Below are 25,385 nucleotides of genomic sequence, written 5' to 3'. Positions count from 1 at the left end.
CATCGAGACCTCTCGGTCGGGGAGTCACATGGAGCCGACCCACGGTTCAACCGCAATATGGAAGACAATAATGCAAACCAGCCGGCTGCCTCCCCAGGACCTCGGCGTGACCCTCTCTCCTCCTGTGCGAACAGGTCGGAAGCATCAGCCATATGCCATGACCTCATGTACACATAGTCCCCATGGGCCAAGCACTGCACAGGGCGTCTACTTGACTGGCGTGGATTCATGCTGCGTGCTTGCTTAGCAGCCGAACGACACTAAGGATGTCCCCACGATACCTTGGAAACGAGTGTGAGAGTCCATGGGAGTGTTTTTACAGGGTCTGTTGAGCGTGATTTATAGTTTATTCTCTGCTGGACTGGAGACAGTGGGTCTAGTGAACACTGCCACATCACAGCAGTATAGTCTGTCCTTTCATGAGCCCTAGACGAGAGTCAGTGACAGAAACTTGACAGGTAGATATGATGGCATCACACACAACAACATCATCATCGTCACCTCACATAACCCCATTTAACCTGGCATACGTACCTATTTTGGGCCTATTATAGGTGGAAAAATTCAAAAACAAATTCAAGAATTGTCTATTTACAAGCTATATGTCTTCAATATTTACATAACTATGAGACGCGCTCATCACGCTGTGTCACACTTTTCGGACAGCACTTTTCATACTGCCTAATCGACAATCTGCCTATCGTTTGTGGCCTAAAGTAGCATGTCTACAGCAACCCTGAGGCCAGAGAGATCTCCCACTGCCATACAGTCTACGTACAATTAAAAGCATACGTATAGCTCTTTTGTTAAGCTTTAAACAAATGCTGTCTCACTTAGTGTCACTGTCATTCTCCATTACTTGAGTGTGGCTGATGCAAGTAGCCTGCACTCACTTGCTCAGATTAATAACGCTGTACGTGTCGAGCGGCTGCAGGGATGGCTCCTAAACCAAATTATAGCATGACTGACCACATTCATAATGTTTAACAAGGGGATAAACGGACGAGCCAGGAGAGACGACGTAAAACGCTTATACTGTAGGTGCGCCTTTAAAATTGCAATGTAACGCACTAAGCCAGCCAGCATGGTCCACATTAAAACCAGGAACAAAGCACAGGACAGAAAAGCAGATGTAGGCTCTCTTCCCCGAACCCATGATCCATCCTGATAGGCGCATAATGAGAACCAGACGAGCGTTCACACCATAACACACACAAATCCCCATTCATTATTCATGGCAGATTACCCTCTTCATTAAGGCGAGGCAGGGACCGAGGGACCGAGAGGCAGAGAAAGAGGAGGGGAGGGGAAATCTGTCCAGGAAAATGTTGCCGCCGCTGGGGACGAGGGGGAAACGACTGGCCTGCCCACTTCACTGACATTAAAGGCACGCAGCGCATCGAGCTAACAGACATCCAGAGAAGACACAGAGGGCCTGCGGCGAGGGGGTGGTGTGTGTGCGGGGGGGTCGTTTTTACGGCATAAAGTTCAGGTCTCTGAGTCCCACAGCGGCGATACAGTAAACACAATGTGACAAAGCCCTTCTGCGGGAGGCTGGAAAATGTCAGTGTAGCAGAACGGACGTTACCATCCCACGGCAACTCCTGTCACCACGGAAACAAGCTAACGTCCCCATGGTAAACAGAAAAAATCCAGAGCATTAGTTTAACTCTGAGAGTGTGAAAATTGACCTGTAAGGGAATTTAGCTGTGTAATAAAGCTGGCTTCTGTGGCATAAAACTGCTTCCTTACCAGTCTAATATAGATTGTCACTTCAGTCTTTGTGACACAGGCCAAGGCCTGCAGGGGTCATTTGTACCCTTAGTCTATCACCTGAGCCACACAGCTCCCCTATCAGATGTAATGCCTCATCAGACAGCTAGTCAACTGGATATGACTGTAACCATGATATTGATAAGCTTGTATACTTCCTCTAAAACCAAGCGCTCAGATGCTTTACGACTGACAGAGCGTAACTGCTTCTGTAAAGTCAATCATTTCCCAACGTTAACATGCATGGAAAAAGGCAGAGCTCATCAGCATGGCGAAAGTTACAGCAAATGTTATTATAGTGGCTCTATATATAGCAAGGTTAAAATGAGGTTAGCTAGTTAAACTACTACTTAACCCATTAAAACCGGGAAAGCGTGTCATTTCATATTTTAGCGTTGGCTTTTCAAAAATAGATATACAAGCTCACAGCAAGCTTGTACATATGCTATTTTTGATCTTGAAAAAGTTGATTTAGAAGGCATTTGTAGAATCGGCCTCAGGTCTTAATATGTTAAAACCATACTAAAATAGACTAGGAGGAAAAAGTAGATCATTTTCGTCTACATAAAGTCATCTAAGCTCGTCACATGTGCATTTGACAAGTTTTATCACCGTGCTCAACACCGGCAACGCGCCCTGAAAGAAAATCTTCCCGTCAGAACGAGGAGGAGTGTGAATGTGAAGGGTCTTTTCAGTGAGTGATTGATGGTGTGTGCTATTGTGGAACGCTCCACCGGGGCCAAGCTGTGAGCTTTGTAGAGGCTGGCAGGTGAGAGAGATTACCTGTTGGTATAAAGATCCTATGTGAGGGAGAGGCTGCAGGCTCAGACATGCAAGATGACTGACCCATTTGGATGCATGCTCGCCCACAGCCCCAAGGAGCACCGCTTGGCTTATCCCAATCTAGATAGATAGGACTAGCATTGCACTGATTGAGCCCCCCTTCCCCGTATTTTAAGACTATAATGATGCCCAAAACGTGAGTCACAGTTCAATCACTGCAAGCCTGCATTGGCATAATAATCCATCATTATGCTTTGTTTTCTGCAACCTCGACCTGCGGTGCTGTGGGTTCATCAGTAAACACGAGAACTGATGGAGCACATAGATTGAGCATGCTAGAAAAAAATAATTAAACCCAACCCCTATTCTTTAAAGCCTTGTTGTCACATGTGATTAATTGTATGGCAAATTAAAAAATCAATACTTGACACTAATGCCGTGCACAGCAATCCATTGCATTTGTCTTCTGTGTGTAAACTATAAGCGAATCTAACCGGAGTGTAAAATATCACATGCACAGCTATGGCTTCATCAACGATACAGATATCTAACACATTTGGAAAAAAGTGGAATCTCATCATTCATTTGGGTTACTCTGCATTCCAAGGCTCAAGTTAGTATCGAGAGAACATGTCCCCATAACTCACCTACAAATAGATATAATGCAGATTGTAAAGGAGCAATTACTCCCAATGCTGGTGACGTCTGTGTCACATTGTACTGAGTAAGGCACAGCACAATGCCCCTGTTCATTTAGTGATTAGGGGTGACCTGTGAGTACTTGACGGAGCCAGCCCAATGGAAACGCCATTCATAGTATGGATTTAGTTGGATTTCTTACCATTATAGTCTAGACACACAGACAAAACAAAACACTCTATTATGAACTATTGTGAATCTTTCACCTTTTGGAATGGACACTTTCTGAAAAGGTTTTCGAGTTCATGAATGAGAACACCGATGTGAGTTACATAATTAGATCTACAGTACAGGCAGGACCTCAAAATACAAATAAAGAAGCATCTTGGTGTATCTGGTTGAATACACAAATGCATAATGTAAAATAGGGAAAATAGCTGACCTACAAGCTCACAAGCCAGTAGATCTGGCTTATTTCTTTTGTTAACTACTCACCTACAATGACATGCTCAAAATAAAGACACCAAGTTAAAGTACTTAAGTCTCTCTGTGGGTTTTGTAAATATTTAACCAACGAAAGTAGTAACAAGAGCTTTTGACTAAATAATAATTACATTGGAACAGAGGTTATTTTTACCATACTGAATTAAAGTTTTGGACAGGTTTCTGCCTGACAACGATGGTATGAACACATTAAAAGTCAAACGGTTGCGGTATAAACGCAACAGCTAAGGGTCATCATCAGTGTGCAGTTATGTGAATGCTGTGCTGCCAACCTCCGTGTCTCCCAGAGAGACTTCACAGAGCCAGGGCCCAGAAAAGAACAGCCCTGGCTCTTGTTTATGTGTTTGTCAACACTTCACCACACCCTGCCGTCCATGTCAAGCATCTCACAAAGCCCCGGCACGCACGCAGCCCCGGGCACCTCCTTAGCTCTCATCACCGTGGCCGAGCTGGGGCCACCTCAAAGCCACACTTTATTTATAGATGAATAACAATTATAAGAGCGTGCTCCCTTACGCTCCAGTAAACGGATGATCCGCAGACGTACTGCAGGTCAGTGGAGCGGACACAATGTCAGGGTAAACAAGGAGGCCTCTCGCTCGTCCTTCTCCGACATCCAAGGAATGCTGGGGTTTCTCCTTATGAGCTACCCAGAGGAGCAAAAACTACTAGTTCTGGCGTTGCTCGGCGATCAGAGATCTCCGCCCTACTGTGTGTGGTGACATCAATAATTCAATGTATGGGTTAAAACTGGGTGGAAACAATTCAGAAATGAAAAACATAAAAGCATTGCAGAAACAATGCAAAGACTTGAGGGTGGTCATTCATTCATAGGGTGGTCATTGGTCATTCATTGTCAGCGGCCGTTCTCACTGTTCTAGCCTATACTGTATGTTAGATTTCCCCAGATGTATCAGTAGGTGGAGATATCTGATCGTCTAGCTACGTGTGTGTTACTTTTAACCCTGAGTGTAAAAATGGACCCTACCAGTCCATTTTGACACAGTTAAATTAGCAGTCCAGATTGTGGTCGTTTGCCAACCACACCGGGGCCTGTTCTGCAGAGGAGAACCTGAACTGAACTTACTGTAGGAGAAGCTGAGGCGCGGAGTGACGTCGTCTTCGGCGACCGCCGCGTGAATGAAGCCGACCAGCAGCATGCTGATGGCTGGGAGACAGAGCCGGGCCATGCTCACTGTCCTCATGTCTCCTTGGCAGCAGTGTTTGCCTTTCAGGGTTTTGGGGAGTTCATGAAGAGCGCCTTTCTCTGGCCCGTGTTTGTTTTCACTAGGTCTTTTCCTGTAGGTCCGGTGCTCCCTGAATGGGAGACCTGTGCACTGTTGTGAAAGCCAAGCTGAGGCACTCCTCCAGGGCTGCAGACGACACCGGGCTCGGAATGACGACCTGTGACCTCAGAATGAGCCTCCCTGGACTGCCGGCCTCCGCAAATATTCCTCCATATGCACACGCTGCAGGCTCTTAGCTGGGACCTGCAAGGACACACAATAGAACATTCATTCAGATTAGTATACAGTATAATAAAGCTTTCACAGTTCCTCTATACATGCTGGAAAAGTACTTTGTAAGAATCATTCAGTTACAATACTCTGCTGACAAAGATACAACTGTGTATTTGCTGTTACTGTTCAAGCACTACATAGTTGGCCGATTGGCAGCAGTTTAAATGAGCTCACGACTCAGAAAAAAAATGTCTAGACTCTATCTTCACAAATACAAATAATCCTCCAGCCACATAATGATCACAACGTATTATATTTGAAAGCTTGAGTAAAGAAATGCCATGGGAGGGGATACAACCCCAAAGCTGATTTCTTTGTCTGTGGGTCTCCAGCTGACCTTTTCACTAAACATTACTATCATTCCAGAGGTTGCATGGGGTTGCTTTCACTTTCTGTTCAGAAGAATAAACCAGCGACATCATTGTAGTAATCATTAACAATATTGTATCCAGAATAAACTTTGTCCATGCACAATACTACAAAGTAAAATCCTGAGTGTTAATTTATCCATTTGTAACTCTGAGAGTGTACACATCATGTAACCAAATGGAGCCATACGGGTCCATTTTGGTTATATTTGTACACTCTCTGAGTTAAATTAACACTGAGGATTGTGTACACTCAGGTACACAGAAATGAAAAGAAAACAGATTGCTTAGAAATAATGTGCCTGCAATTAAAGGCTCATGTTTACAGGAATAGTCAGAGCTGTTGTCCAATTTTGACACTGGCTAACATGCAGCTCACAAGCAACATAAAAAAACAAACAAATGTACCTCTTAACACAAGTTGGCAGCTTTGTTTGATTTCTGACTGCCAAAAAATGTGTGTATAATTACAATTGATCACATTATAAGATGCTTTGGTTTCTGCAGAGCATAAAAGCCTTTGTGGTCTGCTTTCAATTATAAACTCCCTTAAAACTCATTAAGAAACTAGGATGTAGTGATTTAAGGCTTTCGTGGCTAAGGGAATTATGGAACTAAAAGGGCCTACAGACCACAGAACCCTGTTAAAGAGATCTCTGTGCTGCTTCAGATACAGTATGCTACAGTAGAATCATTAGAATCAGTGATAAGCAATTAAACAATTACACCATATTTGAAAGAAAACCCCCACACATGCTGTGCATTAGCCTTAATGATGTATTTATGTTGTAAGCACTTATGTGACTGAGCGTAGTAAGAGACAGAAGATGATACAGTAACTTAATACAGACATGGCTTTTATGATGTGATTCTATTACAGATGCCACGGTTGGGAGCAGCTCTTTAAATACAACCAAGATGGAGGATTGGTTACATGTGAGGTTTGCCAATCAATGGCACGAGTTAGCGAGTGAAGCAAGACTATTTTGGGGGTTCTGTCACGACATTTCTGACTCTCAGTCAGCCATCATCACTGATCTGAGTGTGATCAGTGATGATGTTTCAGTGTAGAAAACAAGAGATAGTAAAGTAGGATATTGTTGACAATCAGGAGAATTACATGCGAAGTTACTTTCTGATCTTTGTTTTTTTTTTGTTTTTTATAGAAACTCAGCCAAAGTCATATAGTAGTATAAGTATGTACAGTATGTAGTATAGTATTCAATAAAGCTGAAAAAACTAAAATGACCTGCTTGATAAGTGTTTTGTGCTCATACAGGTTTAAAGAAAAACATCTGCCACAGTGCATCATGTACATACAGTAGCCTACTACTGTATATCCCTGGTATTCCATGGATATTAATTAAAATGCCTATGATCACTATGATGAAGGCAAATGAATGTGGTGGCAGATGGGTTTATGATTTCAGATCCCCAAAGACTCCAAACTCAAAGGCTAGATATGTGCTTGACCAGCAGCCAATGGGCTTTCAGGGGCCAGTGCTGGCAGGTGGCTGGTGCAGAGGTCCAAACCGTGGTGGATAGATGTCCCACCAACAGAGAGGGAAGCCTGTGCGCACTTACAGACATATTTGTGTGAAAACTATTTGGAGTCGTGCCCCACTTTACCAACAGGTAGGTTTTTTTTGGGGTTGGTGTGACATACAGAAAAACAGAGAAGTTTTTTAGCATAGCATAAAGCTGAAAATGAACGGAGCCACGCAGAGAGATCAACTCTGTGTGAAAGAGAGAACAAGGGCCCCTCTGACCGCGACACAATCTATATGCAACTCTGCACTCCACTGCTCTCTCCTCCATCGTGCATAAGCAACGTACTGAATCATCCCTTTATTGACTACACTGTAAAATCCTGAGTGTTCCTTTAACTCAGAGAGTGTACAAATGGAACTAAATGGACCTTTATAGATGCTGAAAGTGACATTTTTTGTTAAAACACCGAGCAAATGGAACTAATTGGACCTTTAAAATGCTGAAAGCGACATTTCTGGTTAAAACCCAATGTTTTTTGGGGTTTGCTTCTACATAAAATCACCAGTCCCAGTAGGAAGTATTAGGTGTATTGCCATCTCTCACACTGACGGGTGGGGGTAGAGCGTCTTCAAACGTTTTGTTTCCAAGGCACACCAAGGACAAGACAACATTTCAAGGCAAGCCAGTATTCATGGCAAAATTAGCCAATCTACAAGCTCACAATGCACCGCGACACGTTGTGAGCTTGTAGATCTGCTACTTTTGAAAATGTATATACAGTCAAAACAAATGAATGAATAAATAAAAATAATTTAAACTTTTCACCTATCCAGACTGAAAGTGGTGTAAAAATGTTTTTATTTGGGTATAGAATTTGCCTTTGCTCTGTATTGGAAAACGATAGTTCACAAAGTAATCATATGGTAAATCAAAAGATAATTCATAACATTAACTTGCATAATACAGAATTTGCAATAATGAGTGGTTGTCACACAACCCCATGGCACATCTGGAGTTGTCTCACGGCACACAGCGTGTCTCGGCACACTGTTTGAGAACCACTGGCCTAAAGGACTGACACTGGACTGGCACTATTATTACTCACTTTTTCAGTGAGGGTGCAAAGGGGCTTTCTCACCAGCCCATCGTTTGCATGAGTAACAGCAACAATTTTGACCGTTCGTGCGGGCGAAGAATTAATTGGGGAGAGGCAAACCATGAATCAAGTGATTGTTGCTTCCTTTCCGTTTAAATGTGTGTGTAAAGCTCTGCCTAGGAATAAAAAGAGAAGCCAACACACCTGATGAACTGCTTCATTCACACATGGCTGCGATAAAACAGACCCATAAGTTAGCAGGGCTGTGAAGACGCGCACATTTGAAGGAACACTGTGTCTTTCCAACAAGCTTTGAGTTCCTCCTAAGTGATTTAGAAACATCCATCTCTTACCACCTTCCTGCCAATTTAAAGATATAACAGAATGACACATTCCAGCAAAGTAAAGTGCGTTCAGTTTTAAAGGCTTTCAAACCTTCTGAAGAGAGGTAACGCAAACCTTTGGATTTTTATCTCTCCTACAATGTAAGAATGCCTCAAAGAGGAGTCGGACACAGTAAAAGGAAGTAAGCTTCATTTTAACCAAACAGGGAAATTCCCAACCCCACTCTATCAGTCAGTTCCTGTAATACAGCTGGTATAAAACAGTACACAGTAGCCTATAGTATATCACTGAATGGAAAAAAGTGACAGCACTGGCATTGCTACTTATAAGTCTCTGGGAGTAACATTGACACACACACACACACGCACGCACACACACACACGCACACACACACACACACACACACACACACAGTATATATGCGTGCGTGTGCGTGTGCGTGTGCGTGTGCGTGCGCGCGTGTGTGCGTGTGTGTGTACGTACGTATGTGTATATATAACAGTGCGGCTTACACTGCAGAAGCAGGTGGCATGGCCATTAGGGTTTGTCATTTGAGTAAAGAGGGAGGGGTCAGGGCTGGATTCCACACACACTGTTGCCCATTGACCGGAAAACTGTCGAGTGATAAATAAGGCCTCTTGGCATGCCTATGCTGCCTTCTACGAACCACCTGTAAACACTCACAAACCTAGGCCACCTACGTCACGCCACCTGCGCACTGTGCGCAGGCCCCCTAGGCCACATGCTCCCAGATGTGGCCTTCAACCTGGGATCAACACCTCCCACTGCCACTCCTCGCCTGCTGAAGGACCCCTCAGCAGTGTGGAGCAGATGTGAGATGTGGAAGATGTCATCTGTCAGGAGGGGCTTTAATGGGAGAGCAAGGGAGCACATTTGGATGGAGTGACTGATTCACTGGCATGTCAGAGCGGAAGTGTGGACGCGGTCGCTCACCCACGCTCAGGTTCTTCTTTCGCAACCATTCACCCAATTCTAAAGATACCTATCTGTGAGTCAGATAGGAGCTTGCAGTGTGGAAGTGACTCCACTGCAGAGCTTCAAGTATCGGTGACAAAGTGACTAAAATGACGAAGAAAGTTTCTGTAATTTCAACATATTTTCAATGTCTTTTAGGCACTGCCCTTACTAACCCACATTGCCATTCCTGTTTGAGTGATTCTCCAGTCCCTCCCATAATATGGACATTCTATAGCCTGTATTTGTGATTAGGTGACTGAGAAAAAAAGAAAAGAAAAAACCTTTCCTGCGTCTTTCTTGCTCGGCCCATTTTAAGGCGAGTCCCCAGACCCAGCTAGGAGTAATTAATGGCTCATTCATCCCTGAGTGAACTGCCCAGCTGTAATTATGACCATATGCTATTTCAAAGACTTTTAATTGCCTAATTAAAATCTTATTAAACTATTGAACAGAGATAGGGGACATTTTGAACTTAAGGTTTAGGGGGGTTAAATTCATCAAGCTCGCTTTACCATTGGGGCTTCTGACACATGGTCAGAGGTTAATTTAATCACAAGCGCTGACTAGATAGAAATGTCTCAAATTTGAAGCCATCAGCCACTGCAAGTGTAGTGATAGATTAATGTAATATATGGCTGTGAAAGTGGACGGGAACATCTCATCACCTCTGTCTCTGAAACCTCACAAGTGCCCAAAATCAACCAGCACTCAGTAGTGAAAATATTTGAAACGATATTCCATTTCATTCCATTTCTCCTCTGTGCAAATTTCCATAACAGATGTGGAGCCAGCAGAAGCAGCTCACTGATAAAATGTAAAGTAGCTGCGTACGGTCTGCCGACAGGCCTGCTATCACTATCAGGGCAGAGGTGGGTGAAGGCGCACGTCTTATTCAGACAGGCACCAAAAGTGTTAATAGTGCATGGGGGGCGGGGGGGAGTGACCTGAAACAGCAAGGATTTTTCCCACTTCTGTGAAATGCAACAATAAGCAAAAAGGCTTTCACATCGCTGCTGGCAAAGGCTCCTCTGTTAACATTCAACTCAAATGTATTCTTCTCTGGTTCTTGTGTGGGCACGGACGTCCCACCAGAGCAGCTAATCCCACCCGACGGATGTCCCTTTTTAGAGTCGCAATGAGATCTTTATTACTTGAAGCAGTTCTGTCTAGTGCATTTAACTGGCTCGCCAGTGTATGAGTAACTTTGCAGCTTCTTTTTGTTTTTCTTCCTGGTACTAGAGCCAAATCTCCCTGTCAAAACACTTCAGAGAGAGTATAAACCCAAATTAAAACCTTTCATGTGTTGTCATGAATAAAGTTTCATGCCACAGTAAACACGGAGGGATTGACAAGAAGAAGTGGAATTAGAAGCTTGCACTTAGCAAATTCCTGGGTGCTAATTCAACCTCTAGAATGTAAAATGTAACCCTTACGGGTCCATCTTTTAGACTCAGTTTAGTTTAGTTTAACACCGGTGTAAGTTGATCTACTTCTGGGAAGTAGCCTGCCCTGTTGATCAAGCTGAAGTGGCCTATTTCTATTCCACAGTGCAGTTTCCTCTCATCACACCCTGTATTGTGGAGAGGAACACCTATACCCATGACACCTGAGGCCTAAATGTCTGCCTCGTAGCATATAAAACAAAAATGAAATTCAGATCTTTTTGTTTTCGTTGATAAAGCATTCAATGATGGTGTGAGAACAATGCTGTGAGGTCAGCAGCATGGGAAGTCCAGAAGAGAACCCCCCCCAGGGGATTAATAGCATTGGTGACAATCCTCTTGGGTGGAATGGGTGTTCTGTAGGTTTTAAAAAGGAACAGAAATGATTCATTTAACTGCCCTCCCTCGTATATAGCACGGACAATACTTCAAAAGAAACAGAGACTCCCCTTCCTTCTCCTTTGATACACTCAGCAACACCTCAACATTGAGATTTACCTTTCAGACAAATGCAGGTAAAAAACGAAATACTAAAGAATGAAACTTTAAAAAGGAACTGTTCGAGGCTTCAGAATGAAAGTTAGTACATCTAGCAAATCCAGTCTATTTTTTAAAATAAAATAATAAACATCAGACATCATAAAAATCCTTTATGATGTCTCTCTGCCTTCATCTACATCGCTCCTAATCAATACAGAAAATGTCTTTAGCCTGGGTTCACCTCGTCAGTCCATTTCCTGGAAAAAGTAGGTACACTCAAGTCAAGTGTATCATAAGTGTACAGCAGACCTACAAGCTCACAACGGGTCGGGATGTGAGCTTGTAGGTCTGCTATTTTCGGCTAATAACGAGTCATACTGTAAAATCCTGAGTTAGTTAGTTAGTGAAACTCAGAGAGTATACAAATGTAACCTTGGAGTTACAATCTTAATGTCTATAATATCAATAATACAATTTTCAACTCATTATTACTATTTGTGATTTGTGTCTTCCTGGGAATTTATTTCCATTTTTCTGGGGGAAATAATTTACCCTGACATTTGCTTGCAGTGAAATGTGAATACTAGGAGGATATTAAGCCTACTGCTTACTCTACAATTGCTCCCATACTTAAATGCTGCCAATGCCGGAGGCTCTGCAATGAGAATAAGTAAAGCTGACGTACAGTTAAACTGTCAAAGCAATGTTTTGAAAAAGATTTCACTGACGAGCGAGTCCAGGTTGTTAATTTCAAGTGTTTTTATTTATGCAATTATGGTAGTTTGTATAGAATAAAAAACGACTTTAACATATTGCACATCACTTTGTGTATTTTGTTTAAAGTGAAATTCTCAAATCCTATAAATTATGCAAATCTGTGTGTGTGTGTGTGTGTGTGTGTGTGTGTGTGTGTGTGTGTGTAACTGTCCATCGTGTATCTCGAGAACCTGCTGGCAGATCAACTTCAAACTCGGCATGCGTATCGAAAAGGGCTGTAGGGAGTGCGATGTATGAAGTCGGTTGGATCAGCGGTTGTGCGGAAGCCTTGATCCGACCGTTATGCCCATAGTACTGACGTTTAAGCTGGCCTTCAGTTACTATGATAATGGGTACTGCACTAAGTACTCTGACAATGGGTACAATGGGTACAACGGATATTGCATAACCGGAGGGGCAAGCATTCCCAACAGGTAACATTCGCAATAGACCGATGCCCGCTGGGAACGATTCCCGTTGGGAGTGTCACTAGATTCTAGTCACTTGAGTCTAGAAGTGAATATTATATAAATGATCATTCCCTTTCTCTGTACGTGATGAAGAATTTGACAACATCACTTGCAAGTAAGTGCAAGTCCCCCCCCCCGCTAACAGCTGCCAGAAGAGTCAAAACACTTCCATCAGAAGACTCTGTTAAGGCTCCTGGCTGCCGAAGCTGTCAGAGACGCTCCACATGCAGTCACAGCAATTAGCACTTCAGTTCACATATGCTTAACATGCAGTACTGGGACAGGAAGGAGGCGCTAGGAAAAAGACCACTATCTCCCACAGCCATTTCGACGGACTTTCCGTCAGCCTGGCTCGCCAAGTGCCATATCGTGGGCTAGTGATGATGAGATGTGCATATGATGAGGTTCACATATGGCATTGAGACTACAGTATGGGGTTGTCTTTCCATTTCTATTTTCCATGGCATAAGTGGGATCGGGGCTTTCACTATAGTTACCCAGGCCACTGACTTCACACTTTCCTTTATATAACCTTGTAGGGTCACAGACAAAGGCCTTGGGATATTTTCCAGCAGGTTTATAATGCCACTTCAGATTTGCACATGCTACATACTGAAAGATAAACAAAGGACTGAAAATCCTAAGCCATACAGTACTTGCAAGCGCGCAAGTTAAATGTAATTGTGTTCCTGAAGGTTCATCTTTTCTGTGCACTGTTAAAGATATCATGCGCTGATGTTTTTATGAGGGATCCCAACGTCACAGGTGAGGATTTGTTGAAGGTCTGGCTGCTGTAAGTAGGTCAGGCCTGTTGAAACACTTGTTGCTTTTCCAAATGCCCCCACTTGCTTGGATTTATCTCACCCAATAATTCCTTCTGCATTCACCATTGTGAAATATTGACCCTGATAGGGTTGAGAGGTGATAACACTGCAAAACCTTATCTCTTGTTCCTGTTTTGTTGCTGTGTTGACTTGATATGTGGTACTGCAAGTCAACAGAAGCCATCTACAGAATGTTGTAGCTATTGCTGGAATATTGTTATATTAAAATGCCTTACTTTACTGTAATTACAGTGTATATAAATACTGCTGTAATCTAACTACAACATCTGCCTTTAAAAGCAGCTTTTGTATTGAACAGTGTTCTTAAATAAATAACAAGTTAAACATCAAGCCTTTCTTATGCAAACATTTTCCTTTGTCAAAATAATGCACACAAGTGTTAAGTTTTAACCTTCAGCATATAATGACTATTTTGTACTTTAGTTTTTTTTATTTATTTAGAAAAGGAGAGGTCAAAAATAGATCAATAGGCATATACCACCTGAAGAAAAAGCAAAAAGCAAAACAAAGACCTGACTTAAGTTAGTCCTTAAAGCATTAGTTACCCCAAACTGTGGATTAGAGTGCATGTTAAAAATAGGAATTTGGCCTGATAAAAAGTATGACTACACAGTAAGCAAATATTTATAGTTCATTTGAATTAATAAAGGGCCTCGGCTACGTTCCCATTTCTTCCCCATGCCGAGTCATGGATTCTATTCACACCACTAAAAACGCATTGAAACCTTTTGTCTGCCTCAAAATCGATTAGGATGGTGTGGCATTCTTGCAATGCTGTAAACAAAGCAGCGTGGCTGTTCTCCCTTGATGTCCCCAGCAAGGGGCTGCACGCATTCCAGTAGCTTAGAGGCTTTCCACCGACACATCCCCACTGGCCACTGGGCAGCGGGCTGAGCACATCCATCACTGTGTGACACTGATAAAAGGCTCAGGAAGTCTGCTCATCAATGACACAGACCACAGACATCCCTTACTTACACAGTAAAATCCATAGTGTTCATTTAACCCAATCAATCCGCGAACGCATCTAGTTTTCTGAAAACCGTGTGTTGCTATAATATCAGTGGTTCTCAAACTTTTTCACGTCAAGGACCACCCAAAATGATGTAATTTGGTCGCGGACCCCCATTTCTAAACATTTTGAGAAGCAAAGATTTGAGTTGAGAAAAATGTTTGCTTTAAAAATTAAAATATTTTGTTCCCAAGCGTTCCCGTATTGAATGGGTTAACTCAGAGAGTATACAAATGGAACCAAATGGACCTATAAGGGCACATTTGAATACTCTCTTGAGTAAATGGACACTGTAGAGGAGGACACCTTAACCAATATTTAACCTGAATCCTCATATATTGTGATGTGGACATGTGGAAATCTGAAATAACATTTCCGTAATATGTTTGTCAGAAAATCGCTGCCCTCAACATAAAACAAACAGTTTAACGTGGGCTGGCAAGCCTGGCAGTGATTTTCCAGTGCAGAGAGATTTGTCGACACACAGAGCACATTGGGAAGTCTACAACAATATTCTATTTGTATTGCAGATGGACTGCAGTTATATAGTGCTTTTCTAGTCTTACGGCCACTCAAATTGTTCACCCATGACACACTGAGGGCAGAGGGAGCAGTTAGGGGTTCAGTGTCTGACTCAATGGCACTTCTTCAACCCGATGCCAGGAAGAGACTGAGCAGGAACCTTCTAGTTCTACACACTAGAACAGTTCTGCTTGTTCCAACTGTGACTGACACTCTTGTACGGCTCAGACATTGAAGCCTAAGTTATACTTAGTTGCTTGCCCGAAAATAGCCGATCTACAAGCTCACAACGTGGTGCAGCGTAAAGCGTTGTGAGTCCTAACTAATCTCATATTTTTGTATAACTGTGTATTTTCTATAACGGTTCCTGTGAAGCATCTTTTGAGTGGTTTATTATGTGCAATTATTGTCAATGGAGGGTCAATTGTTTACATACAGTCCTGCTCATATAACATGGGACCGATATTAACAAACCTGAAGGTGCCATTAAATTGAAGCGTCTCTCCCTTTTGTAGACACGCCGTGCTCAGCATATTAATAGGCTGTGTTTTGTGCCGCTGATGGCATAAAATGCTCTCTAAGCATTTTGAGAGAATTCTAAAGCATGTGAGAGTGCAAAAGATTGTCTGTCTGATAATTCTCCTCCAAATCGGGTTCACTGAATCACTTCACAGTGATAAGAATATGCAAATGTCATACTACTGTCATAATGTCTACTGTACAACTGATCCTGGGGCAACAAACATGGAGAGACTTTCTTGTCATGATTACGCCTGTGGTTGAACGGGTTTCCTCTCCTCTGGCTACAGTCCCCGACATACATGTGTGGAGGGATGATATCCACCAGCAGCCAAACTGCGCCCCCACACTGCATGGGAGGGGCTGTCCCCTTCATGTGGGGTCTGACTTTGGGGCAGCCGCCCCCCACATGCAGTGACCTCACTTAGTCAAGATCAATAGCAGGCTGCACATTCCTTACCCCGAATCTTCAAGAGTCACTTCGCTGGCATCGGTATCCCAGTTATGCAAGCCATGTTCTGAATCCTTTACAATGCAGATATTTAGGGTAAATTCCAGTCATTGACATCCTAAGTCCTAGACAACCAGATTTGACCTATGAGGGCAGCCTTATTCACAAACCATACGGGGGGAGATGAGTTCCCGTCACTCAAGCTCTCAACCTGTCCTGGCCAAGCCTGGCCAAGCCATGGGTCCTGTATCACAGACTATTAACATTTCATGCATGCAACTCCAATTTATCATGCTGATATATCACCCATTTTAGGCCTAAGTTAACACGATGTTTTGGAACATCTCCTTGTAATTTCAGTCATTCCATACAGAGCCGTGTACACTGTAAAGTTATGGAGTTTACATTGATCTGTTGGCTGGTGATTTAAAGGCCGACTGACTGCTCTATTTAACCAGACAGGCATAATAAGGGGATTAGCAGCCTATCAGATGACAGAGTTCAGTGCAGCTGGCTGCAGGTATACGGGCAGATATCTTATGTCACATGCTTTGTTTAACTATCAGTATGAAGACGTAGTGAATTAGTACTCTAGTATGCGAGGCTTGTGTGAGGTAAAATGCAAAAATCTCATTACGGCAAGTGCTTGGCAGCTTTCTTCTATCAGGCATTTAATGTACCTGTGATCTTCAAAAGTACCCATAAAGCACTTCTTCATAACCTCTTTTCATGCAGTGAAAGACACACACACACACACACACACACACACACACACACACACACACACACACACACACACACACACACACACACACACACACACACACACACACACACACACACACACACACACACACACACACACACACACACACACACACACACACGCAAGTGCACTTCGAGAGCCAGTCAGAGCCTTGACATGTCCACACAGTGCAGCAGTCCCTGCGGCTGGATGCGCGTAGGTGGGTGCCGATGTCACAGAGCGATGGAGGTGAAATGATCTGTTAAGAGGAAAGCTGAGCCTCTTCATTGTGATATCAGAGCCCACATAGCGTGGCCTCACACACATTCACCTACTTTCACAACTTAGGGTCTGGAGGAACAAGTCGAGTCACAGTGTGCTGATGCAATGCTATTCCCCAACATGCAGTTTTTTCCAATATGAAACTGTCTAGGTTAAACTGAAGGAGGTCTTGACCTCATATCTCTTCATGTCTTAAAACCATAATGTTTATGTGCTTGAGTGACTTGGTCACTAATCCTAGTTCTACTCTTATTCTTAGACTCTTTATATATTCCAGACATGATTTATCGTTGTACTCATCATGGGTTAATTCATCAAATACACTAAATTCTCCTGGATTTGACGGCTATAAAGATGTAAGGAGACTGTGTGGGGCCTTGAGTGGGCTCTGAATAAACACCAGACATTCTGCTTTACCCAAAGTAAACCAACTCATCGGCGGGAGCGAAAGTAGGCAAATATTAATCTCAAAAGGACAAGATTCAGATACAAACATCACAATCTCTCAAAGTATCCTCATGAAGTACTCACAATTATAGAGTCCTTCTGCATACTGGCCTGAATGAATACCGTCTTCTGCACAAAGACATCCGACACGGTCTGAATATGTTTTCCAGAGAAGTTCGTCAAAAGTGGTTTGTTGTCAAATGAACTTGAAATGGACCATATCACACCTCCTCCAACTAGTCTGTGGAAGGCTGGCTTTCATATGGCACATATTCATGTTGACAGACAGTAACACATGCTACAGCATCCCTGGATATGAATGGACCCTGTTACCTGAGCAAATTAGACCAGGTTGACTCTGGAAGCCGTACAGAGAAAGAGCAAAGCAACAACGGTGATAGTTCCTGTGAGCAGATACCTGCATGCTAAGCAGCTTCGGCCCCTCCAGATGTCTGGAGGCCCTCTCTATAGACCCAGAAGCAGAGTATCTATAACCGTCTTCCAGACTGCCCAGATGCCGGTGGACAAGTGCCAGGAAGAAAGGGAAGACGCGGGGATTTGAGCCCTGCAGCCCCTAAACACCACAGAGAAAGCACGGGAAAGGGCCACAGGAAGTCTCGCCCTGTGTCTTAATATATCACATCTTCGATCCAACCTGATGAATTATTCAGACTGCACTATCTACTGTGCCTCTCACCTAAAAACATCTGCCCTGCCAGCCTTACTGCTAGGCCTGGCGCACAGTCTGCTCTGCTGCAGGAAGCCTTTGGACCGCTGCTGTCTTATCCTACCCTGGGCCCTATTACATTTAACCTCCCTCTCTGTCTTTATGTCGGGCATTAGAAGCACAAGTATCAGCGAAAAGATACAGTCTGCTATCAAATCGTAAAAAAAAAGAAAAAAGAGATGAGTCTGTAAATGTAGGGGAAGAATGGTTCCAGTAGATCTTTTGGTGTGCAGGAAGACGAACGTCTGCAGACTATATTGCTATAACTGGGTCATATGCTGTCATATGCTATAACCTAACTCAAGGGTAACTAAAGTCAAGTCTTGCCTCCATTACCATAAGAAAGGAAGAGTTGGCAAAGCCTTTGACTTTGGGGCGAGCGGTTGTAAAACATTCCAGCTCTGGCCTGCATCATGCTCACCCGGAGAGACAGGCAGAGCAGCACATGTTGTGTTTTCATACTTGGTGACAATTCAAATAAGTGGCCAGGGAGAACAAAATCAGCACACTCCTGCTCTTACACACACTATATAGTGTAAGTTACCTGCACTGCCTAATGATTTGGGATTTTATCTTTGCATGACTTAAGTCATTCGTCACAATGTGTCACCATGCAACACGTCGTGAACTTGTAAATCTGCAATTTTCGCTATTTAGGATTAGGACTAGGACTTCACCTTTAATGACATGCCCAAAATAGGGATGCCAAGTTGAAAGTGGTAAAACACCAGCATCTTTCATTCCTCCTTTGCACATTTATGATTTACAACTGTCAGCAGGCTAAATGGAGAAACATACATCCCAACATTCTCCACTATGCATGTACAAAGCCAATAGGAGGATTGATTGATTGATTGAATGATTGACATCTTTATTGAGAAAATGCATATGCACAAATACATGACTGTATATCTGTCACAACTTCACAAGGATAAAACTATAAAGCTCAAGAGCTCATTTCCATTGTTGTCCTTTGAGAGTAAGCGTATCTGTAAACGGAGTGCCATGTGTTGGGGGGACCCTACACTAGCAGCTGAATATGAAACTGTGTGTGTGTGTGTGTGTGTGTGTGTGTGTGTGTGTGTGTGTGTGTGTGTGTGTGTGTGTTAGTGTGTGTGTGTGTGTGTGTTAGTGTGTGTGTTAGTGTGTGTGTGTGTGTGTGTGTGTGTGTGTGTGTGTGTGTGTGTGTGTGTGTGTGTGTGTGTGTGTGTGTGTGTGTGTGTGTGTGTGTGTGTGTGTCTGTGTCTGTGTGTGTTTGTGTGTGTGTGTGTGTGCAGTGTCTGTGTGCATGCGCACGCACCATGAAATGTCAGGATGTCCCTATTCAGAAAGTTCAACACTTTATGATGCAAGTGAGACTAGACTAAAGCTTGGCTTGTTTTTGCAGTGAAGCAATTAGAAGTGTGTGATCAGCGGCCTGCAGTTGGAATGTCTGAGCAGGTCAGTAGCGCCATTAGTAGAGTAAAGGGCACAACCTGGAATGCTCAGAGATATCAAATCACAGCAGGGGGAGGTGGGCTGGCCTGGGGTGGGGGGGGCAGGCTGCTAACTGAAGCTGGGCTGAAGGCTGATTCCATTAATCAGCCCTGCTCTCGTTACTCATGACAGGAAGCACACAAACAAATCCATGCCGGCTAACGAAAAACCTCCTACACAGTCGCTGAGGTACGTGACGGGGCGCATACCCTCTTTTAGCTCTGGTCCAGCGTTGGGAAGAGGCGTATGGATGGATGTCCACATACCAGCGTCGGCTACTGTTTAAAATAGAAGCGTATATAATGCGCGTAACATGGACATGCAAGAGGAACAGGTGTGAAGTAAAGGGTGACGGACACCGCGCCCTCCGCCAAAAAGACAATCTTGCGGTTCTCACACACACACCGAGCACATGAGAAACGCTGACGCGCGTGTAAACAAAACCCCACGTCTTCCCGAAGACATTCCACAGACTTGTGTACAGTTAAAATAAGGACCTGCGCAGAAAAAAAGTCTTGTACGTATGTGCTGTTTTTGTGCACGTCTTATAGGGGCTAAAAGGCAGATGTGAGGGCTCTTTGAGACGCCACAGCAAACACAACGATCTGGCCCCCTTCCATGTCCACAGTCATTTCCCACGTCATGGCACTGTGCTGGACTGGGAAAAGACATAGGCAACCGCTGTGCTCCCAGAATGCATGTGTTTACAGAGTTCCCATCAGTGAGTACACAGTAAAAGAACTCCCTGAAGGCCTGTGTTTAACCTTCAGGTTACAAGTGGCTGGCCACTCCAGAGGACAGCCCAACGCCCACCCCCTACCCTATCGTCTCAACTATTAACCCTTTTCTTACTCGCTTTGGTCGCCACCGAGACACAAAAGCTCTCTCACTGCATTTGACACTCTGACCCTACGCTAAGTTCCACTGCCACAGCGTAGACAGTCGATTCAAAAGACGTCATCAATGAATGGTATGCTATGAATAAGATAATTACTACCGCAAACCCTTTTTTTCTGTGATCACATCAGATTTTACAGACACCTTTTAAACACAACTTAACAAAATGTAACATATTATGGCTGCATAAAACAGCCATACAAAATTTTGATTTTATTTGATTTATTTGACAGTAGCTGATTCTTCAATCTATTCCTCTAATCTGTTCATCCTTTGAAGCCAGTGTTCTCCAGAATGACTAGGACTTAAATCTCACATCTGGGGCCAGCAATATTTAGTTGGCCATACTTTGGCACTTCAATGAACTTGAGCAAATGGGTCTTTTGAGGTGATACGCTATTGTTACTGAAGTTTATATACATCCCTTGATTTCACTACCAGAACGTATTGCATGACTGAATTGTGATCTAATTGACAGCAATGCACACATGACACATCAGACAACCAGCCTATGAGGATAATCGCTAGCACACATGTACTGTACGCAAGTACAAGCAAGCGTGTTTACAAATACTTCTCTCTCTTTCTCCCTCTCACACACAAACACACAACTAGGGTGGGGTGGGGGGGGGGGGGGGTGGATTGGTTAGTCAACCTGCCTATATAAACAGATGAAGTCTAATGCGGAGTAAATGCCCCTGGGATATGCTGACAATGATTGGAAACATGTGCTCATGGGGCCAGGGTAAGGGATTATGCTGTGATACAGCAGTGTCATGCATTTGTTCTCTTCTTTCTTTCTTTCTCTTTCTTTTCTTTAGAAAAAGTAAAGTCAGGTTGTCTGTTGCTTTCACTATGACTCTTGCTTCATAACCCAGAAGCATAGTTTCTCTTTGCTGATCTTTCTCAACAGTGGTGATATATCATTCACAGCAGTACAACAGTGACATTGTGTTTCATTGAGAGGCAGTGATTCAGTGGTGGTGAAATTAGTTAAGCAGCAGTGCTAATTAGGCTTCCCTGAAGGTATTATCTACAAACAATGACATGGAATGCAGACAAGGCATCAAGGTTGCTTATGCCAAACTTGGTGCACATTAATCAGACTAGACGTTTCCTACAACAACTCAACAAATCCAACGGAAGTACCTTTTCCAGGTCATGACGCATCATAAACGGGATATTTTCATTTCCCTCTCATGACTGTTAATATTATCTTGATGGGGTCTGGATTTCAGCTATTGATATAATAGGCACCATCCTTTACCAACACGCCAAACTCATTCTGACAGCATCATACAGGCAGCTCATTGTCAAGGCCCCGCTTACCCAGAATGCTGTAGCCAGCTGTTTTCTTTGTGGATCAAACCAAAAGAAAACACCGGAGCAAGGTCATCAGCAAAAGCCAGGCTTTTCTCCTTGGAAATCTACAACAGAGAGAGGAATCACCATGTATGTAACAAAGTCTAAAAACAGTATTGTCTCTGTTCTTTCCGAGATCCTCTCCGAGATAGAACTGTCCATTATTCCGCCTCCTTACTTCGAGAGAAAGTCCCGCTCTTTTACGAGAAAAATAAATAAATAATGCATAACCCATGAAAGCTCCTCTTTATTACAATGTTGTAATAAATGGGTGTTTGTTGATCAGCTAAATGTGTGAGTGTGTGTGTGTGTGTGTGTGTGTGTGTGTGTGTGTGTGTGTGTGTGTGTGTGTGTGTGTCTGTGTGTCTGTGTGTCTGTGTGTGTGTGTGTGTGTGTGTGTGTGTGTGTGTGTGTGTGTGTGTGTGTGTGTGTTAAAGCTTGGTTGGGAGGGTTATCTCTCACATCCAGCTGTCCGACTGCACGCTAGACAGGATAGACAACACCCACAGTATCAGATAGGCTGGCCTTCACGTTCCTGGGGTCATATAAGACAATGACTTTGATTGCCCACTTGACATACAGTACTGACAGGTGCCTCTGAATGGACAACATAAAACAATCAAATGATAAAACCTTATTATTATTGCCTTATTATCGTAATGAGGCAATAAAAGAAAACATATTCACTCATCGTGCGGTGCATACTGTATCATACATACTATGCTGAGGAGAAAGCAAGTAAAAGCTGTTTAAGTCAAATCCTATTGAATCACAAAACAAATGGGACAATAATGTGTTGCTGAACTCTTCATAAACCTAATACAGTATCCATTATGGTCTCTATTTAGTAACCACTGATAGAGTAACTACAGTACCTCCCACACATCTTTGGCAGGCATTCGTCACAATGCTGTTGGCAGCAGAGGAGGGTGGGAGGTTTGAATTTCACACACAGACACCTGAAGCCTTTTTGCCCTGCGTCTGCCCCCACCGCTAGACTCACATCATCAACCCTTTGCTAGCGTCGCAATTACAAACCTTCACCGCAGGTTCACTCATAAAGCTGCACACAGCCAATTGCCAAGAGAAGTAAATTGATTGAATGATTTTGAATCCAACTTCAAACTGCAAACCTAAAGAATAATTTATATCTCCTTGCCAAAACAAATTTAGATTTTCACGGTAAAAACAGGACACGAAAAATGTGTTATTTTCAGCAAGCAGCACAGTCGTGCGACAAAGTATGATTAGTTCAGGCTTCAGAGTTCATGGAAAGTTTCCTAGCTGGGATAGGATCAGTGAGCCAGATTGAGAAGCGAGAGAAATAAGCAACCAGGTCTATGAAAACAAGAACAAAAGCGACTATTATGGTATGGACACAAGCACTTTAAACCTATATGCATCGGATATTTGAAAATAGCTGATTAGATCTGCTATTTTCCAAAGAATCTTGAAAAAAGTGAAACATTTTGAATATTATTTGAAACATTTTAACAACACAAATCTTGTATGGAGGTCCCTGGCACTAAATATTTCCAGATGGAAGGGGGGGGGGGGTCTGAGGACAATTACATATTTAATCTGGGGGTCCTTGACATGAAACAATTTGGGTACCACTGATTTAAACAACATTAGGAAGCAAGCCCAAATAAGCAACTACACTTTAGAAACAAGCCAACAAAAAAAAAACACACAACCTGCAGCTACCAATATTTACAAGCGACTTTACAGAAAAAACAAGCGCAAAGTCAGTTATAATAAGCAGATAACACTGGATAGGATGTGCGTGCACTGGCTGCCACATTGGTTCACTCCTGTGTGTGGACGGAGAGGCCCCAGGCACTCACGCTCATTGCTCATGGGTCGTGCACTGGCTTAAATGAGCTGCAGAATGAGACGTCAGATTCAGTTGGAAAAGCCACTGCTATTCTGTATTAGCAGAGGTGCTCAGCCTCACACACAAGCCAGCAGGTCTTAAAGTGTGCACACACCCAGGTAAATAGCTGTGTTTCCACAGAAAATAAGTCCAAAGCCAATATCTCTTAATGCAAGGGTAGCTACACGCACTCACAAGCTGTCTCTCTCTCTCCACACACACACACACACACACACACACACACACACACACACACACACACACACACACACACACACACACACACACACACACACACACACACACACACACACACACACACACACACACACACACACACACAGTATTTAATCACCCCCCCTGCCTGGTATCACCTTGTGATAAAGACTTACTGGAGGGAGAGAGAAAGGAGGGCTGTCTCACATTAACTCACACACTCTGCCCTATCAACAACAAACCTCATACTGCCTTTAGCCATAAGAAAAAGTTTAGCATATTTCAACAGCAAAATGACAGACCACAGTAGCATGATTTTCACTAGGTAACCAGAACTCCAACGCCATCACATCAATGATTAATAATAGCCAAGGCACAGCATAGATAATGAACACAAGGGTAGCTTCTATACCGGGAGTACTTACTCAGTCTGTCCCGCACAGGTTCAAGACAGAATTCTCTTCAGATATGCCATTAAACAACCTTTCCTTTTGTACGACTTGAGATGGAATATTCCCTCCCAAAAAGAGCCAGTTGCTTATCCAAAATAGAGGTGACAGGGTTTAAAGCTCTCGCTGCCTGCACTGTGCGTGTGTGAGTCCGCTCTCTCTCTCTAGCTCGCTCTGACACACTGTCATAGTGCTGCCTGCCTCTGGCCACTCTCTGCTGTCTAGCCCCACCCCTCACACACACACACATAGAGAGAGAGAGAGAGAGAGAGAGAGAGGGGGGGGGAGAGAGAAGGGGGGGTGAGTGAGAGCAATTAAGGCAGTTAGGCAGATGTGGATATACAACCGCGGGAAGTTTACTTATGTCTATACACAAATCTAACTATCTGTATAGCTGAGAGTTAACACAGAAGATGTTGCTGTGTATTTAGCTCTGGGGGCATTCATTCATTACCTCCCTAACACACATACCTTCAACCTACTAGCTAATACTGTATATTATGCAGATCCGGAAGGTGTGTGACACACATGGGCTGGCAAGAACCAGTTCATTTAGACAAGTGCACTTTAATTTACATCTACTGTATTAACATTTATCCGTATCCATTTGCATGGGTCATTATAATATAAAGCACCATAATCCTATATACTAATGTATTTTGGTTTAAAAACACTATATATATATATATATATATATAGTATAGTATACTACACTATCCCAGGATAGTGTAGTATACACTATACTGGGATGTTTGCGATTGTGAATGGGCCATGACGCAATGGCATATTATGACTGCATCATAATGGTCATGATATGGAATTAGAATATAACTGAATATGCTTTTTCAAAGAAAGATTATCACGGTACCACGAGAAAGGGGTGTGATGAGAGCAGGGATGTTGAGACGGGGACG

The 25,385-nt window shown here is 43.3% G+C and overlaps 1 protein-coding gene across 1 annotated transcript in view; it reads right to left on the bottom strand.

Annotated features, from left to right (window-relative positions):
* The window catches only part of sema4ba (sema domain, immunoglobulin domain (Ig), transmembrane domain (TM) and short cytoplasmic domain, (semaphorin) 4Ba), a 48,343-nt gene extending 23,707 nt beyond the window's left edge, over positions 1-24,636 (bottom strand). The window contains exons 1-2 of the mRNA XM_084059048.1: positions 24,448-24,636; positions 4,787-5,189 (exon numbers count right to left, since the gene is read on the bottom strand). Of these exons, the coding sequence (XP_083915174.1) occupies positions 4,787-4,904 (118 nt within the window). The 5' untranslated portion in view covers positions 4,905-5,189; positions 24,448-24,636. The remainder of the gene's footprint in view (positions 1-4,786; positions 5,190-24,447) is intronic.
* Between the last annotated feature and the right edge of the window lie 749 nt (positions 24,637-25,385).

The sequence above is a fragment of the Gymnoscopelus microlampas genome (genome assembly GCF_963454915.1).
Source record: "Gymnoscopelus microlampas genome assembly, chromosome: 6".
Lineage (NCBI taxonomy): Eukaryota > Metazoa > Chordata > Actinopteri > Myctophiformes > Myctophidae > Gymnoscopelus > Gymnoscopelus microlampas.
The sequence above is the reverse complement of the archived record's forward strand: the minus strand, read 5'-3'. Positions and strand labels throughout refer to the sequence as shown.